General features: G+C 41.8%; 1 protein-coding gene across 1 annotated transcript; it reads left to right on the top strand.

The window, feature by feature from the left end:
- The first annotated feature begins 377 nt into the window (after positions 1-377).
- On the top strand, positions 378-18,782 carry RAB9B (RAB9B, member RAS oncogene family). The gene is made up of 2 exons (XM_072626737.1): positions 378-580; positions 15,403-18,782. Exon 2 carries the CDS (start codon positions 15,445-15,447, stop codon positions 16,048-16,050), a length of 606 nt encoding a protein of 201 aa, XP_072482838.1. The 5' UTR covers positions 378-580; positions 15,403-15,444; the 3' UTR covers positions 16,051-18,782.
- Positions 18,783-19,199: the final 417 nt, after the last annotated feature.

Raw genomic sequence — 19,199 nt, 5'->3', positions numbered from 1 at the left:
AAGTATAAAGTCATCAGTACAAAATGATGATCAGCTTGCCCTTCTGTAGAGATTCTTCCCACCTCTTGCTAAGTCCTAAGTCCCTGCCCCTGTGTAGGCCTCAGTTTCCCCACCCTTAGGAAGGGAGGCTTGAAGGAGATGATCATGAAAAAAACAAACCAACCCTGAGCGGTCTTTGTGGCTCTCAACCTAGGGATCCTCTGTCAGGTGGGGGGTGGGCGGTGGGGGGAGCCTAGATCTCTAGCTGCTTCTAGAAGGTGGAGAGACTGACAGCTGGAGGATGGAAGAGGGGTGGGGGTTGGGGGCGCGAAGCAAGGAGCCGCAGGGCGCGCATGCGCACGAGGGGGTCCCCGGGGAGCCAGGGCGCGAGGCAGGGCGGCCCAGCCCCGCCTTCGTCCCCGACCCCCCCTTTTCCCTCCCCCTCCCCATCTCTCGGGCGCAAGCGCGGGCTCGAGACGCGGCGGGCGCGAGCGGCAGCTGTCAAGCGAACGAGGCGCAGCGAAGGAGGCGGCGGTGACGGACGGGGAGAGCCAGCAGCCCTGAGCCAGCCCGGCCCAGCCTCCTCGGCGCCTCCGGCCCGGTAAGGTGGCTGCCTACCTGGCTGCGCGGAGGGCGCGCCGCCCGGGAGCCGGCGGGCGGGCGGGGGGCGCGCGGCGGGGGCGGGCGGCGCGGGGGACGCATGCGTGCTGCCGAGGGGGGCCGCCCGCCCCCGCTCTCCCTCCCAGGGGTCCGGGAGCCCGGGGGTCCCGCTGCTGCGGCCCGCGGCCCCCCCGGCTGCTCCCGGCTCGGTCCATTCCTCCCCGCGCTGCTGCCGCCACCATCATGCCATCCATCCTCGCCCACCCCCGGCAGAGACCTGGCGGCCTTGGGGGCATTGCCCAATCCCAGCCTGCTGTGCTCGCAAACAAGGAGGTCAGGGACCTTAGAAGCCAAAGGAGATGCTGGGCATGCTGGTGGTAGGTGCCAAGTGCCCTCCCAATCTTGGTGATGACTTCTGTTCTGGCAGCGGTGGCATCTAGGCTCTCAGCATGGGCACAGTGGCCAACTGTCAACATTGCAAAATGAGTTTGGTGTCACAGAGAGGTTTTGGTTTTCTCCAGAGCATCAGATGGTGTTGGATGCTGCTGCCTAAGGGGTGGGGGTGGGGGCGACGAAGATATTTTGGACTTTAAACAAGTTTCTTATCTCAGAAATGTCTATGCTCTTAAGCTAAGGTATCTCCAGCTGATGGCCGTTCCTTTGTTTTGGGTTTTTGGGGGTTTTTTGAGGCGATTGCGGCTGGAGATGAAAGAACTCCTCTCCCCACTCACTAGTGCAGTGTTTTCCACTCAGTGTGATAGATCTCAACAGTGAGCTAAGTGCTGTGTCACAGCAAGCAGGGCTTTCCCTGCTGCTGGGCTCCTCCTTGGCGCATACTGCCACCAGAGCCACCCTCTTCCACATATTCTGAGGACAGCCCTGCTTTTTTTTCCCCTTCTTTCCCTCAACCAACACTTTTCCCTTCTTGTAGCTGGATATTAGAACCCCACTCAAGGTTTGCCACAGGTAACCTATAGCTTCCTACTTGGAGAGACTCCTTCCTCTTATGGCAACTGAGATATCATTGCCATTCTCCTTTCTGTCTGTTTCTTGGTCCTCTCTCCATGACCATAATAAAATTTATTATTTTCAAAGGACTGATTATTTTCTCCCTTTTAACCCCCCCTCCATCCCCATTTTAATCAACGAGTAAAGGTAACAGTGTGAAAATTGCTGGGAAACACTGCTCTAATGAATTCTTCATTCTGGGCACAGCATGTCAGAGCATTGAATGATTCCTAGATGATGTTTCTAAGTCTGCATCTTTAAGGAAAAGAAGGAAATTTCAGGGATTTCAGATTCCTGTTGAATCAAATTTTCTCCAGGACAGGCTACTATCAGAATTCTCTATCTGAGTACAAATACATTCTGATTGTGGGGCCTAGACATAAGGGTTTTGACTTATATGTTTATGTTCTCATAGACTTCTTTTGACAACTTGTTGATACATTTGGGCAGTTTCATTTAAATTTTTACAACGGGTTTCATCTTGGGGAGAAAATGGTTTGATTTGCCTTTGTACTTTGTTAATTCTTCTCAAAGTACCCCTAAAAGTCCACCTCTCTCCTCTATCAACTATGATTGTATGATAATGAAAATACTACTGTTTCAGGGAGATGTATGATTTTGGTTTTTGTTGTGGGAAAGGAACCATGTTCATATCAGTTAAACGTTTTTCTGTGTTTCAGAATTAGAGAAAGAACACTGGACTAGGAGTCAGAAGACCTGAACTCTTGGTCAGAATCTGCCACTAACATCTTGGGCAAGTTACTTCTGTTTTCTGGGCCTCAGTTTCCTTCTATGTAAAATGAGGAAGTTGGACTAGAAAATCTCTAAGGTCCCTTTGAGTTTTAACAGCCTATGACTGTACGAATTCCAGAAATAGAACTCTACCTACTGATTTTTTTTGGAAAAGTGCTCCAGAATTTTGGGGCCACTTCAAAAGTAATAATAACCTAAGAAAGAATCATGAACCAAGACCACACCAGCTGATTAGAGTTCAGGCTCAAATCACAGGCTACAGGAAATGATTCCATGAGACTGACTTATAGTTCCAGAATTAAGCGAGGTTTTATTGCAAGTATACACAGGAACAGGTGGGGATCAGGTGGACCTTACTTAGGCAAGGACACTCACTGATACAGACAACCACAATAGGCACATAGATCATCTCAGTTCTGGGGTATGTGGAAGAGCATGGTGGACCAAAGATATGAGTTGGAAATTGGCATGCCAGCCTTTTCATGAATGAACCCAAAGGCCCCCTCAAGGGCTGAATGAGAAAGTACAAACACAGCTGGGTTTGGGGAGTGGCGAATGGCCCGAGTCTGTGATCGTGTTAGGGTCCTTATCACTATTTTAAGATGAAATTTTCCTTAGCTTGCACAAATTCATTTGCAAAAACAGGGGAGGCAGAAGCTAGGGAATCTGATTACTGAGAAGCAGAAACTTAAGCAGAAAAACAACCATGAAGACGTAGGACACTAATACATGTCTACCACATAGAAGGTAGAGACAATATAAGATTTAGACCTTTTGAGCTGATTAACAGGCCAATAATGCAACTGCTTTTGTCCATATCCCATCTCTTTAAAGGAATATACTCAAGTCTTAATTTAGAGAGGGTAGGAATGGATAAACTCGTATTTTCTATTGGCATGTTGGTTGCCATTGATGTTTATCAGGCTATACTAGTCATTACGATGCTTATTTATCTGGGGCAAGGAGGCTTGTCACCTCACCACATTTATGGCTTTGGTGACTTAACCTGGTGGTACAAAAAAATGGATTCCACAAATAGAGACAAGTAATTTTCAATGTAAGTGGCATAGTGTCTCCCCAAGCAAAAGTTATGTACTCAAGGGTTATGAGAGTAACTTCTACAAACAAGATATGAAGGTAGGAAGAAAATATATAAAACTGTGGAAATTTAAAAATTTATTATTGGAAAACAGTTTTCCACATGCCATCCCTCTGTTTCCACAGGAAGGGTATCTTAAAAATCATCCTTTTGTTATAGTATGTCTCTTCTCATTTCAGTTAACTCTTACAAACATTTGTTTCTTCTGTATATACCAAGTAAGATCATTATAGAATAATTAGCTGTATTTTTAAGGACTAGAGGAACTTACTGTAAGAGGGGAGAAAGATATTTTTGTGGTAATATTGATGGTATTTTACAGAGTATTGATCTAGGAATTACAGACTGATTTTGCATAGTTTTGATGGGTCTGGTTTCTTTAATTCTGTCCTTATAATGAGTAAAATTTGGATCCTGAATTGCCAATTCATAGTACAGGTCTTCATACTATCCAAGGGGTACACTAGTCAGGTGTGTGGTCAACCAGGTGGGAGGGCTGCCCCTTTCAAGGGAGGAAAACAGTAGGGTCATCAGAAAAGTCCTGCCACCACCTTCGTGAGGCCGCTTCTCCAATCCTTACCTCTGCTCCTATAGAACCACCTGGGACTCATTCATATATTCAGATGTGTTATTCAGAACCATTATGGCTCCAGTGCTTCTTTCATGAGCACTTTAGTAAGCAACCTGTTGACAGTCTCCCCTTGATAGTTGGCTGCAGATTCATCATCAAGCTCATCACATTGATAATAATTTTTAGCAAGAATTAGGCCTTATAATTTATTAAATCTTCCCATCAGGTTTCTGATCTGGCATGTAATAGTAAGGTCCAAATAGAATGATAATCAAATTGTAAGAAGCAACTAGAGTTGTGATGGTTTCTTCCCCCTACAGCAAGTTCCGCTATTCGCAGTCATCACAAGAGATGGCACAGTCAACAGTTGGTCAGCTATCCTGCCTGTACATCAAAATTGACAAGTACTCCATTGGTTTGTAGCTATAACATGGCATGAACCCTTCAGTGGATGATACCTCTTTCATACCTATTAAGTTCCTGCTAAGTCTTTCTAAAGCTTCTAGCTCTTTTCTAAGTTTCCTTCTTTTCCAGTTCTTCTAACTTTCAGCTCTACAACATCTCATTCAAATATGGCATATTAGATAATCATAATAGAATCTAAATCAAACTTGACATCAATACAGGACAAAATAATAACATTATGGGATATGCTAATGTTGAATAAACAGAAATGCTTAAAATAAATTGAAACTATTAAAACAATAACTAAGATCCTCCAACCACATACCCCCATGAGTCCATGTGTAGAAGTTACAAAACGGTATATATATTATCCCTCAAGTTTCTGGAAACAAAGCACAGAGATCGTTTTTCTCATTTGAGTACACAGTGTAGGCAGCTTCTTCTGGATAAGAAAATTACTCCAGATGACAACTCAAATTCCACAGTTCAGTGTTAGTGTTGGTGCTGATAAACTTTCTTAAATACTGCATAACTGTCCCAGTTTTACATTTTCCTTGCAGCCAAGATAGACTCAGTTCTTGCAAATTGAGTTGTTTGCTGTTTTCTGCTGTTATTGTGAGATCTTCAAAGATGGCCCAGCCTACTTCATCTCTGGTCCTAGTCTTTCATAGAGGGAAAGACCTCCTTGACTTAGGACTACTTGTGATAGGCTTGGGGACACATGGCTTCAAATGAAATAATAGTTACAGAAGCATTCTTTAATCAATGGAATGGAAAAAACAGTAACAATAATAGTTGATGTTGATCATATAGTGCTTCAAAGTTTATAAAGAGCTTTATATACAGTCCCATATTCAATACTAAAATACTCAAGCTATTAGATTATTGCACCAGAAATAGATTACCCAGAGTATTCTTTTCATTTATTTATTTTCAATTTCACTATTCTTAGTAGGGGTGGGGTACCTGTTTGCTTAGCATGGCCCTAACTTTTTCTCAGCTATATGCTATTATAACTTTATGCTTTTTCTATTCTAGTTTTATTTCAAATGTATATTCCAAACTATTTACAAATCACCCATAAAAACTTCTCCTGTAAGACTGAGGTTCTCTCTTATACTTTGCTACTTCCAAATTGTTTTGGCTAAAACTACTATCTAAAGACTAGAATTGTTGCAGCTTGTAGCTTCTAAGGTTTTCCTATTCCTATTTTGACTTCTTTTTTATTCTCCCCCCAAAAAGGACTCTTGCAGCTGTCTTCTTAAGAGAAAACGGGGGGCCTACGGTGGTAGGAGCTGCCAGAGTCATGGTAGAGTCATGAAAGGTTGTGGATTAGAAAACTTGGAGTCCTGACTCCAAGGGCTAGAGAGGCAGAGGAAGTGACCGGATAATTGATGTTTTTATTCCTATTTCAGAAAAGAAAATCATCCATTTTGAGAATCCCTAGGATCTCACATACAGTTTTCTCTCAGAATATTCCAGGATAGAAGAGACTATTAGCTTCCTGAAGTCTGCTTTGGACCACTGGGTCACATAGGGAAAGGAAAACAGTTTTTGTTTCGGTGGAAGTGGTTGAACTGCTTACCTGGAGAGTAGGAAGAGAGGTGTGAGCTGAAGTTACCCGAAAGGAGGTTGGCATAGTAGGGTAGAAGTGTTGAAGTTTGGAGGCAATCAGCATGATAGAGTAAAAAGAACACTGGATTTGGGTTCAGAGGAGTTCGAATTGAACCCCAGCTTTGCTGCCTACTACCTAGAAGATCTTGGGCAAGTCATTTAAACTCATATGTAAGATGAAATGTAACACTGACTACCATGGACCTGGGCATGCTCCCAAGGCCTCATTACAGAGATAACCTTCTGAGGTCCTTTCCAGCCCAAGATCTTTGGGAATAACCAACTGCCACAAAAGGGAGATAAATTGTAAAGATCAATGAGAAAAACGGGAACCTATAGTATTTTAAGTCAAGGCCCAAGTCTATAGTTACAAAACCAATAGATATTCCAGATTCCTTTCCTAGAGAAGGTATTGTAGCTACAAAGTAATTTAGATAACCTTTGGTACAGCCAGAAGGAAGAGTAGACACGATACTGTAAAGCTAAAATTCTAAATTCTCTTGGTGCCTTATTCACAGGGACTAGATGTAAGTAAGAGTTTGCAATCTTATAACTGCTGGTTTAATTTACATTTATACAGGAGGTACTTGCTTGCTTTCCAGATTATAACTTAAACTAAACCTAGCATTCACAATTCTTTCTCAGTTTACACAAGTAAATTTGGTATCAGAACACATTCAGAAATAGAAAGTTGGGTCAGATCTACCCAAAACAAATTAAGCTATGACTATAGACATTCGAAAGTCACATCATTTACCTGTGTTCTCTTTTATTGTCAACATTGTTCATAGAAATGCATTGATAAGCTTCTAACATACATTCCAAGAGTCTTAAGAACCGTGGGATCTTTTGGCTTTAGTAATAGCATGTCTTGATAGATTGTGCACAACAACTCACATTCTTGTAGGTCTTTCTTTGGAAAAAAGGAATGTATGTTTATTAAGCTGATCATATTGGGGAGATTTTAGCCTAAAGACAAATATGAAAGTCATTGCTTTCAGAATAGCATTAGCCCTATCAGATAAGTACTTTGGGAAACTTAGCTTTAGTATCTTCCAGTAGGAGATCACACATCATACTCAAACAGAGAAGATAAGGGCACAGAAGGGAGTTGCAGAGGCATAAAGTTCATGAGAGGGAATAGATATCTGGAGAGAGGAGATTGGGAACACAATCAGAAGCTACAGCTTGCAGTAGAAGTCCATCAAGAACTAGCCAGAGCAGTAACAAATACCTTTCCCAGGTCTGTCCTGGCTGGGGTGCTTTGAAAGACCTGGCTGGAGAGAACAAGCCAAGGAATCTATCTCTCAGCCCTCAGAGGAGAGAAAGATCTCAGAGAAAGGAAAGGGGGAGGGTAGGTAGCAAATGCTGGCTGAGCTCTTCATCCTCTTCAAACCAAGGAAAGAGAGCACAAAAAGAGGGGGCAAAAGAGAAGAACCCCCCCACTCCTCCTCAGCCATCCCTGGTTTCAGGGAGCAGCAGAAAAGGGGTGGGGTAGCTCTGGAGGGAAGTCTGGGTGCAAAGATCCAAATTATTAAATGTCTGCATCCCCACAATTGAACATTCCATGGTGGGTGAACCCAGGAACCCACCACAGAGAAAAACATGAAATTCAGTGCACATGCAATGCCATTGAAATCAATTTACATTCCAAACATTGCTGAAATGCCCCCAGTAGAATCATATGAAAGCCTGATTTCTTTCCCATTATAGTTTGAATCAAATTCATAGATGACAAAATTGTGACTGTAATGATTTCTTCCAAACTATTCTTTTACTGGAAAGCAAAATTCAGATTCTTCACACCAATTCACAGGTGTCTACATAATCCTTCACAATTAATCTTATGCTAAACTCATCCCCCAGTGCTGGCCAGATGTGAAGAGATATAATACACAATTTTATAGACTTTAAATGACTGATTCAAAGAACTTGACTCCAGAGTTGTCTGAAATTCTTTTCACTGACAACCACAGTGACACACAGACCAGCAGACACACACATACATACATGTATACATGCATGTACATAATCAGATACCAAATTATTTTTTCCAAGATCTTTTACAGTGTGTGGCTTACTAAAGAAAAGAATAGAGGCAGCTAGTTGGTACAGTGGTTAGAGCACACACTGTGGAGTCAGGAAGACCAGAGCTCAAATTTGGTAGGTCACTTAACCCTGATTGCCCCCCCCCAAAAAAAGAAAAGAAAACAGTAAATTATAAACTAAATTAACTGCTACCACATTGGTGAACATATAATTGAACAGCAGACGCATACATGTACCTAGGTATACATACACCTACACATCACGTGTATACATCAGATTTAACACAGGACCATGAATCCAGACTTCAAAGTCATGGATTGCTTAAAAGAAATTAAATTTTGACCAATATTTCCAAATATGTTCTTTGGATATTCCCTGATTTGATTTTTCTTATCTCTATGCCCTCCCTAACCCACCCCCACCCACAAACCCTTTTCAATCCAGTCGGAGGTGGGGAAAGAGGAAAGGGATCACTACCTTTTTTGTCTTCACGGACTATTCTGGAAATATCCTGCCTTAGTTGCCTCCTCCATTCTCCTCCACATCTTCACAACAGACTATTTTCTCAGACTGGAGTCTTTCCTTCTCAACCATTGCTTTCTTCATTAGGAGGGAAATAAGCCTGTCTACATCACCATTTGAGTTTGCCTTCATTTTAGTCATCCAATCCAGTACAGGGAATTCCTTCTCCTTCCCCTTCACTTTCCTCTGCCCAGTTTGTCCTGCCATTACTCTAGCTCAAAAGTAAAGTTGTTGCACCCAACTCCTAGTACCAACTTCTATTAACCTGACCAGACAAGCTGATCAGTGGTAGGGTTCAAATCACAGGGGCCCCAAATGACTAAACAAGGCTGACTTACAGTTACAGAGTGAATTAAGATTTTTTTTTTTGCAAGGATACACAGGAACAGGTGGCAATCAGCTTCCCGAATCTGGCAGAAGTCGCAGGAGTTTTGCAGGCTGGGAACGTGAGGCAGCAGTCAGGACACCAACTCTTCCCCGAATGAAGCCAAAGCTCTCTCCCTAGGGTAGAGGTTTTTATAGCCCCTCAGAGGTGGGGGTGAAGTACTGAAATAGCTGGGATTTGTCACTGATGCTTGTTCCCACAAGGTGGAGGAGACCAGCCTCCGCCTGTGACCCATGAGAAGCTTTATCACTGTTCCAGGATGTAATCCTCCCTCATTTGGCCTTGTATACTTGTTGTTCAGTCATATCCTACTCCCCACAACTCCATGGACCATAATGTCCTTGGGGTTTTCTTGGCAAAGTTCCTGGAGTAGTTTGCCATTTCCTTCTCCAGTGGATTAAGACAAACAGAGGTGGAGTGACTTGCCCATGGTCACACAGCTAATAAGTATCTGAGGCTTGAACTCGGGTCTTCCTGACTCCAGGCCTACTACTCTATCCACTGAGCCATCTAATTGCCCCTGGCTTTGGATAAGGTGTCTACAAAAATTGAGGAGGCCTGAACTGGTGAATCTGATTACTGAAAAACAGAAACTTAATCAGAAAAGCAAAACTTAAGACATGTGGCATGTACCTACTGCATAAAGGTTAGATAGAGCTGGTGCAGGTTTAAGGGGTTTGGGGCTGTTTCATCTGCTCATAATACATTGTTATCCAGAAACATGAATGAAAAATGTTGTCAACTTCATGTTGCAGAGGCCATTCATAGTATATATTTGGATACAGTCATGAAGGTATGTAGCAATAATTATGCTGTAAATGATCTCTGACAAAGACAAATTTTATTAATGCCTCCTTTCAGTAATAATCATCATCCTCATCCTCATCATAATTACCCCCTCCAAGTCCAATCCACGATTGTATCACCACCACCACCACCACCATCATCAACATTTCCTCCGAGGTATCAGCTTGGTGGAGGGAAAGTACCTCTGGCTCTGGAGTCAAACCCTGCCCCTGCCTTTGATGAGACTTTGGGCTCATCACTGTCCAGTTACACTTAGTTATAAAATAAGAGTTAGACTAGATGCCCTCTGAGGGTCTTTGCAGCTCTCAATCTATGATTCTAGGTGTCTATAGCATTCTGGATTTCAGTTTACGAAGCCCTTTCACATATATGGAGGTGATGTAATAAAGGAAATAGAACATTGAACTTGGAGGCAGAAAACCTGGATACAAATTTTACCTCTAATACTAGCTATATGATTATGGGCAAGTCAGTGTCCTTCTCTGAGCCTCAGTTTGCTCAATGGGGATGATGCTACCTCTAGTTCTTACGTCGCAGGGATGTTGCGAGGCTCAAATGAGCCCATTTCATCTTTAGATGGTTCGAATTGTTAGGAAGTTTTTCCTTATGTCAAACCTAAAAACTATAATATTCTACACACACACACACACACACACACACACACACACACACACACACACAGAGCGTCTCCTCTTCTCCAGGTTAAATGTCCTCAGTTCTTTCAACTTCTCTTCATGTGACATAAACCTAAGGCCCTCCTCCCAATGCTTTTCAGCTTGTCAGAATCCTCCCGAAAATACGGTACCCAGAACTGAAGACAATTCTCCATATGATCTGACCAGGGCAGAGTACACAGGGACCATCACCTCCCTAGTCCTGCCTAGAGAGTATACTTGTCTTCCTGAAGCCCAAGGTTTTCTTTCTTTTTTTTTCTTTCTTTCCTTCTTTCTTTCTTTCCTCCTTTCTTTCTTGTAGTCTCGTATCACCTTCTAAATGCATATTGAGCCTGTAATCCATTAAAGTCCACACGTTTTTCAAACAAACTGTTGCCTTGCTATCCCTCCTCCATTTTGTAGCTGTGAAGTTAATTTATTTGATCCCAAATTAAGACCATTTATCTCTCAAATGATTAGATTTGGCCCAGCACTGTAGCTTGTCAAAATTTTTTTGGATCCATACTGTGTTAATGAGTGTGTGAGCTATAGAAAATTTACTAAATGTACCATTCATGCCTTGATCCATGCCATGCCTAACACCTTGCTCCGGGGCATTTCACTGTACATCTCTTTCTAGGCTGACATCAAACCATTACTAACTAACTAGCTACTCTTCAGGTTCAGCCATTCAGCCAGTCCTGAATCCATCCAATTGCACTATCATTTAGTACACATGTTTCCATCTTATGGCACAAGAAGAGCATGAGAGACTTTATCAAATCCTTTGCTAAAATTGATCGAAACTTTACCTCATTTTTCTGATCTGGCTTTGGTGAACTTTGTCACAAAAGGAAATAAGATTAGTCTGGCACAATCTGTTCTTTCATTTTATTTGTGCTTCTTGTATACTGTTGTCACTAAGGATTGTAGCTCTAGAGCTAGAGGTCATATAGCCCAACATCATCATTTTAAAGATGAATTAAGGAGGCTATGTATGGGATTTTCCCAAGCTCACACAAGCAGTAAGCTTCAGAGGCAAAATTTGAACTGAGGTCTTCTGGTCCCAGAGCCAGTGCTCTCTCTGTTCTGCCTCCCCAAGGACAATTTCTCTCATGTCCTTCCCCAAATAGGTCCCTTCCTTCTAAAAGTGAAGTACAGTTGAGCACAGCAAACCAACACATTGGCCATGGTATGACTAACTTGGTGAAGCCATGCTGATTTTTTTGTGATCATTGGTTCATTTTCTAAATGTTCACTAATCAGCCCTTTAATATGGTGTTCTAGAACTTTGCCAGGAACCAAAGTCAAGCTCACACTGACATATAGTTTACTTAGTCTACTCTTTTACATTTTTTGAAAATTTCCATTCTTTGAAAAGATCACAGAGAATGGTTTAGTCATCACATCTAGCCATAACAGGGAGTTTCTTCTGGTCTTGGTGATTTGAACTTATTAAGGACAGCTCTTATGAACTCCCAACTTATCATGAGTATTAATCCCCTGTTATCCATTTTGTTCTGTCCTTTCCTGTTCAAAGACCACACTCCTTAGCAGACAAAACAGGAGCTTCACAGCAGGTGAATGTCTTTTCTCAGTCCTCAAAGAGCATATGTTCTATTGAATTGTCCAGGGTCACATGGTTAGGAAGAGGCAAAGCTGGGGCTAAAACCCCAAGTCTTCTGATTCCTAGTCCAGATCTACTTCTACACCATGCTGGAGGTGAATCCCCTAAAGAAATGGATGTCTGGAATGCTTTGGAATCTATCCAGAAGCCTGAATTCCTAGATACTTTTTATAGCAATCAACAAACATGTAACTGAATAGTAGCAGTGAATTACCTGCACAAGGGGATCTAGAAGGGGAAAGATTGTCACTGGACTTTCATGTTCTGTTATTGACCCTCCAACATGGATTTGGAGAAGTGGATGAAACATCAGGAATTTCAAGGAGACTGTGCCAATCTGGGCCCCTTGTCCACCCTGATCCTATGACTTACTAGTAGGATTTCTGAGCCAAAGAATACAAGTTATCACTGCAAAGGAACTATGATGTATAAGTATCTAATTGTCTCAGACAACTAGTGAAACAGTGAAATTATTGTTAATGAAAAGGTACAGGTTCAAAGTCATTTGTGTGTTTCACAAAGCAGTCAAAGTACAAATAATTGGAGTCTGCTTTCCAATGCAGTTCTTCCTACTCTTCTACTCTAATTGGAGCTCTCTAGTAATTTGGTTTCCATAGTCACTCCATTGACCCTTCATTCTATTGAGCTTATCCACAGCTGAGAAAATTACCCCTAATGAGTTTGGTAATATGATCACTAGTCTGCTCAGAGTGTGACTGAGTCATTTCACACATGCCATTGATTGCTATCATAGTCTGTCAAGAGTCCTAGTTCCTAAAATTGTCTTTCAGATTCACACAACGAACAAGAAAGTATGCTAACAGCTATTCCACCGCCGTTTAAAGAAACTTTTATCAAATCAAGCTGGTTTCAAGAGCTTCAAATTGCCAGTGGAAGAGTGCATAAAATAGGCTTTTGTAATTATGAGGGTGCTTGAGAAATCGATAGTGTGGCTATGGCTTTGAGTCCCAACTCTCATATATATGGTCTATGTGACTGTTGACAAGTCACTGAAATTCTCAGTACCCCAAACAACTCTGGAGACAAATGGTCAAACTAAGTTGGTGGAGGGAGTTTTCCCAACAAGGAGTTCCTCACATGGATAGCATTACACCTCCTCCACCCCAAAAGGGGCTGTGCTTAGTGACTAAGCAATTAATATTGGCAATTATTCCATTATTTTTAGCTTGCATTCCCTAGCATTTATAACAGTAAGCTGTTCAACAGTTGGGTGAAAGTGTTGCTTTATATTCCAGGAGTGTGAACTATGACACCCATTTGTTAACTGATTTTCTGATTAGACTTCTATTACCGGAGTCTAATCATTTATCAAAGAGTTTTGCCTTGATTAAGAATATTATTCTTGAAATGAAGGTGTCATAATTTCACAAAGTCTTGTATTTAATCAATCAACCAATTAATCAAATCAAATTTTAAGCTCCAGGCTTAGTGCTACGTTGCTATACCAGTAAAAATACAAAACCCTTCATTCAAGATTGACTACCTTAATTAAATGTCCAGTCTTGAGAAGAGAAAGATAAGCAGAAGCTTCACTTACAGTTTTGCTTTATTTTCTTCACTACCATGGACAGCAAGAGAGGCAGAGTGGCTTTATGATTAGAGAGCAGGCTTTGAAGCCAGGAAGACCTTGGGTTCTAGTCTTACCTCTGACACTGGCAGTGTGACCCTGGGCAAGTCACTCAACCTCTCAGGGTTCTAAGACCATAAGTTGCTGGCCTGCATTGGTAGAGGGAGTTCTCTCTTCTGGGAGTTCCCTATATCAGTAAAATCATCGATCCAGTCCCTCACCTAACTGTGAACATTATAGCTGGTATGACAGTCTGGGGCAGATTAGCATTTTACTGGGGCAACCATCCTGTCATGGCAATAGGACTCTTAGTAGAAGGAAACAGAATGAAGCCTCGATCTAGTGTAGATATTCCTTGTACTTTAGGCCCCTCTGTACATTCCCTTTACTAAGTATCTCCTACTTGCTTTGATTTGTTTTATTATCAAAGGCTATTTTCTTTAAGCTTATTATAGTAAGAATACAAATTAAATGCATTCTATTCGGGACAAGTTAAGCTTCTTATAGCCTGAATTTTTTTTTCAGTGTTAATTGTGCAATTGTGCATATTAAATATGTGCTGTGGATTTAAGTTGAATTTATTACTTTTTTCTTTTCCTGGTGTGTTTTACTATAGATTTTTGAAATTCAGTTTCCTAAGTTTCTTGGTTTGTGTTTTTTTTTCCGGGGGGGGAGGATTGGGGGGAGACAAAGACTAAAATCATGGGAAAAGAACTGATAGGTAGATACCTTTGTAGAAGCATTTGTATGAATCTCACATACATACACACGATTTGTTATTTCTAATATTTAGTTACTACACATACATATCAAAGAGTTTTGGATGGAGAGAGAAGACTTCTTAGTGTCTCTTACTAAGTTTGCAGTGTATGTGCTTCTGGAAGCATTCTGGCAAGGGCACTAGGGATTCCATTCTCATCTTTCTTTTTTTCTCTTGCTATCATATTTCTTACAGATTTGTTTAGCTCCCACACTGACCTAATCACCATATGTAATTTGTCTAAGATGCCTTCTAGGTGTTCCATGTGGATTTAAGTTGCCATGGACTCTCCCCCAAATTAATGAGAAATTCCTTTTTTTTCTGCCTCATACTTATCACCTTTGTAATGCCTTCAGTTTCAGAAAAGTCAAGATCCCAGTAGGTCCCTCACTAATAGGCAAGCCCCACAGAACTAGAAATTCTTTGACAAACTTGACCCAGTTCCCCTTTCTACTTCCAGAACTAGTCCAGGGGTTGCAGGACTAGAGGTCTGCTTTAGTATGGGCCCCTTTCCCTCAGCTACCTTGGAACCTCTCAGTAGCAGATCTCAAACCCCAAATTGGTTCCAGACTAGCCTTTACTGCTTGTGCTCTCTCAGTGCTGGGCCAAAATTGAAACTCTATAGCATTAGTTAGGGTGAAGTACTACTTTGCCAACAGATTTGGCCTTGAATATGTAACACTGTCAGAAATTGTAGCAGCATTAGACAATAGAAAAGCAAGTTCTCTTTTTCTGCAAGAGCGTGTTCTTTTTGCTATGTATTGTTACGATGCCTAAAATGATACTTTTCAATGACTCTGTGATGTCACCAATATGAGTACTCCTTGTACCAGTGCAGATCACAACCAATCTATACCTGCCCACTCTGTGAAACTCTTAAAGTATAGCGCCTTCCACTGCAATACAGAGGAATTCAGTACTGAATTGCTTATAGTTTGCTTGGGTCTAACTATTTTCCCTCCTATTTTTCTCTTATTTTTAGATTATCTTGGTCACAAGCCCATACCTACCTGCTGCCGCTACAATGAGTGGGAAGTCCCTGCTCTTAAAGGTCATTCTCCTGGGGGATGGTGGAGTCGGGAAAAGCTCCCTCATGAACCGTTATGTTACCAACAAATTTGACTCTCAGGCTTTCCACACTATAGGTGTGGAATTCCTAAACCGAGATTTAGAAGTTGATGGTCGCTTTGTGACCCTCCAGATCTGGGACACTGCAGGTCAGGAGCGTTTCAAGAGCCTCCGAACACCGTTCTACAGAGGAGCAGACTGCTGCCTCTTGACCTTTAGTGTGGATGACAGGCAGAGCTTTGAAAATCTTAGCAACTGGCAGAAAGAGTTCATCTATTATGCAGATGTGAAAGACCCTGACCACTTCCCCTTTGTAGTCCTAGGGAATAAGGTAGACAAAGTGGAAAGGCAGGTGAGCACTGAAGAGGCCCAGGCCTGGTGTTTGGAGCATGGGGATTACCCCTACCTGGAAACAAGTGCCAAAGATGACACCAATGTCACAGTGGCCTTTGAAGAAGCAGTGAGGCAGGTTCTGGCAGTGGAGGAGCAGCTGGAGCATTGCTTGCTAGGCCATACTGTTGACCTAAACAGCAGCTCCAAAGCTGGATCTTCATGCTGTTAAGGCAACAGCTTCTAGAAAAGAATACCCCAACATTGATTTGTCAATAGTATAAGCAGAGATGATTTCCAGGTGCATCCAAGAGTGTCCAGAAAAAGGGTAGTTAGATGTTATTATTGACTGTGAATCAGAGCCTTTCAAATTGAAGTTGGGAGTTGAGAAGAAAAAGCTTTATGGGGAGCAAGCCAAATGTATTTGTGTGTGATTTCTGCTATTTCCCCTTCCTGCATATATCAACCAGGGCCTTCGAGGAAGAGTTAGGTCTTGAGTGAATTAAATAGTTTCACATTTGCAGTATTAACCCAGAACCCGCTGTGAAATGAGGCTTTCAGCAACATGGAGTTGGAGAGCTACAGGTATCACTGAAAGTGTTTCCACTAATGAACTGCAAAGGGTTTCCATAAAACTTTTTGAAAAGTAGTTCCTTACATTTCTGTCAAAGGAAAGACATGAGTCTTACCTGTGTTTCAACAAAAGTGGTGATGCTTCATGAGGCTGGCATGCCTGGGAATGCAGATCTGTAACAATGTATGTTGCCTTGTTGAAACCCTTCTATATATTTTTCTCCTGCTCTGAGCCTTTCAAAGAATACCACCTCAATGCAAGACAGACTCATGCCACTGGGAATACTATACTCCTTTTGTTTGAAATGAATAGATTCTGTTCAAATATTCCAACCTTCTTTGGAAAGAAATGGTTGATCTGCCTTTACTTTGTACCCTTGCTGCATAGAGATGCTGCTTCTATGGCAGCCTTTCATCAACTGAAGAGTTCTGCCTAATCTTCCTATCAACATGTCTTTACATCATGATTCATTGCATTTGGCCACCAGAATGAGCTCGTCAGGAAGGCCAGCAGAAAGAAGTTAAAGGATAACGAGTCTCCCTCCCAAAGTCCTTTAACTGCAAGTATTTGAAGATCTTTCCACATAGAAGAGGAACTTTACTTGTCTTTCTGCTCCAAGAGGCAAAACTAGAACCAAAGGGTAAAAGTTACAAGAAGCAGAAAAACTTTTTTAATATGGGAGCTATCTACCAGTGGACTGGACTGCCTTGAGAGGACCTTATCACTTCAAGGCATTCAAGCAGAGGCTGAGAGATGCTATAGAAGGGATTCCTGTACTGAGTGAGAGCTCTCTTCCAACTCGAAGTCCTCTGAGTCTCTAATGTATATTTCAGTGCCATGTAATTACAGGTTTGTCATGGGCTGGCAGCTCAGGCCCAAGAGGGCAACAAGCTAATTAACATCTTAGCCTGCTTTGGTCTTGTCTTTAACGGCAATTGGTCAGTTCATTCTTTTTGCTTTTGGATAATGGCAGGGGAAAGTCTGGAACTCTGAGTAATTTTAAAGTGTTCTAATATAAGCATTGCGAAGAGAAAATACACAAGTACTACAGGACTTGGCCAACTTTTAGCCACAATGACTGCTGGATCTAAATCACATTATTGAAATTTGTAGTCCAGAACCTAGTTTTTGATGGACCCATTTGTTCTGCGTAGCTCTTATTCTATAGATCCATGCTCTCTTTGATAAATAACTAACCCAAAATTACTGATAGAAGTTACTGATAGAAACTACCAGTAAAAGAATATTTCCTGAGGGCAACTTTCACAATAGTACAGCCTATGCTTTGTAGTAGTCACATAAAAAGTTCACCTACACAGAGAGGCTGACCCAGCCCAAAAGACCGAGACTTCCAAAAACATGAAAATGGAATGAACTGACCACACTCACATTTCCAGTAAAGGTATAGATCTGGCCCCATCACCCAGACTAGCCTTGATGTTGAATATCAGAACCAGAATTGGCCCTCTCCCCTTTCCCCCAGCTCTTAAGTCTCGGCTCCTATGCTGACTTCACCCACAGTCACCAACACTGGTTTCCAAGTCATATGATCCAACTGCAGCAGTCACACTATGGCAGAAATTTTCAGAACTAATCATTGTTAATGCTCATTTTTTTAAAAGTGCATGGCATATGGGCCCTCTCTTTCTATTTGCATTCTATTTATGATCACTTCTATTTGTAGATCTTAGGCCTTTCTAAAGACCAACATGAACTAACTCCTCAAAGGACTTGCTTCTGTTATGGTGGTGTATAGTTTGTTGACTAAAAATCACATATATTTAATGTTCTTGGGTCTGCTTTCTCCCCAAGACACATGTTAATCATCTTGATGGATCAACTGAAGCCCCATTTCTCTTTGCCACCACCATACTAATTTCTCTACCAAGTCACTTCATGATCCCTTAATGAAGGTACTTAACTGTAATTCAAGCAATGGCATTCTGATGTGTAACACCCAGTAGGCTCTTATGTATAGTTTGGCTAATGTAGAGAAAGGCTACTTTAAGCCCCAGAAACTGTGCAGAAAGAGTTGATGATTGATGATATACCCTGGAATATTAGTGTTGATGGTTGGAGGTTTCGGGGTTTTTTTTTCTGTTTTGGCTTTTGTTTTTAGGGAACACTAGATTTTTTAAAATGATATTCCTCATTAGAAGTATAATTTTTAATGGCCCATTACAATGTCATAGCAAATTTTTATTTAGTTCATTTTTCTGTATTAGAAGAAGACTCCAGGGGCCTCAAAATTCAATTTGTGCCTGCCTTGGCCATCTCAGTTTTGCCCTATGGCAATCCACACTCCTTGTTGCTGGTGCTGCTAAAAGTCTCAAGAATTGTGTTTCAGGTGTTTTGATTCAGCTATTAAAATTCATCTGTGTTAAAGTGAATGTGTGCGATCTTGTGTTTTTGTTACCTTTGGAATAACCAGTACTGTAGTAAACTTGGCCAAGTTCATTTTTTGGAGCAGCAGGTAAACCTGAGTAATGTCACCTTAACTCACAGATCATAGATTTGTGCTGATCTGTTCCACTCTCCTCATTTGGCAGGGAAAGGTCACCCTGACTCCAAGCCCAAGGTCACACACTCAGGATTTGAACCTGGTCTTCCAACTCCAAAGCCACTCTTTCCACTGCACCACACTAGGAAATTGCTTTTTATTGTTCGACCACAAGAAATAACAAAAAGGGTTGGAGGTAGGAGGATTTGAGGGCTGTTTTATGCTATTTCTTAATGTGTCAGTCAGTGCGAACTGACAGCACAGCGTGGTAGGAAGCACGTCGAGCGCAGACCCAGTTTCAAATCCT

The sequence above is a fragment of the Notamacropus eugenii genome, chromosome X, assembly GCF_028372415.1.
Source record: "Notamacropus eugenii isolate mMacEug1 chromosome X, mMacEug1.pri_v2, whole genome shotgun sequence".
Classification (NCBI taxonomy): Eukaryota; Metazoa; Chordata; class Mammalia; order Diprotodontia; family Macropodidae; genus Notamacropus; species Notamacropus eugenii.
The sequence above is the reverse complement of the archived record's forward strand: the minus strand, read 5'-3'. Positions and strand labels throughout refer to the sequence as shown.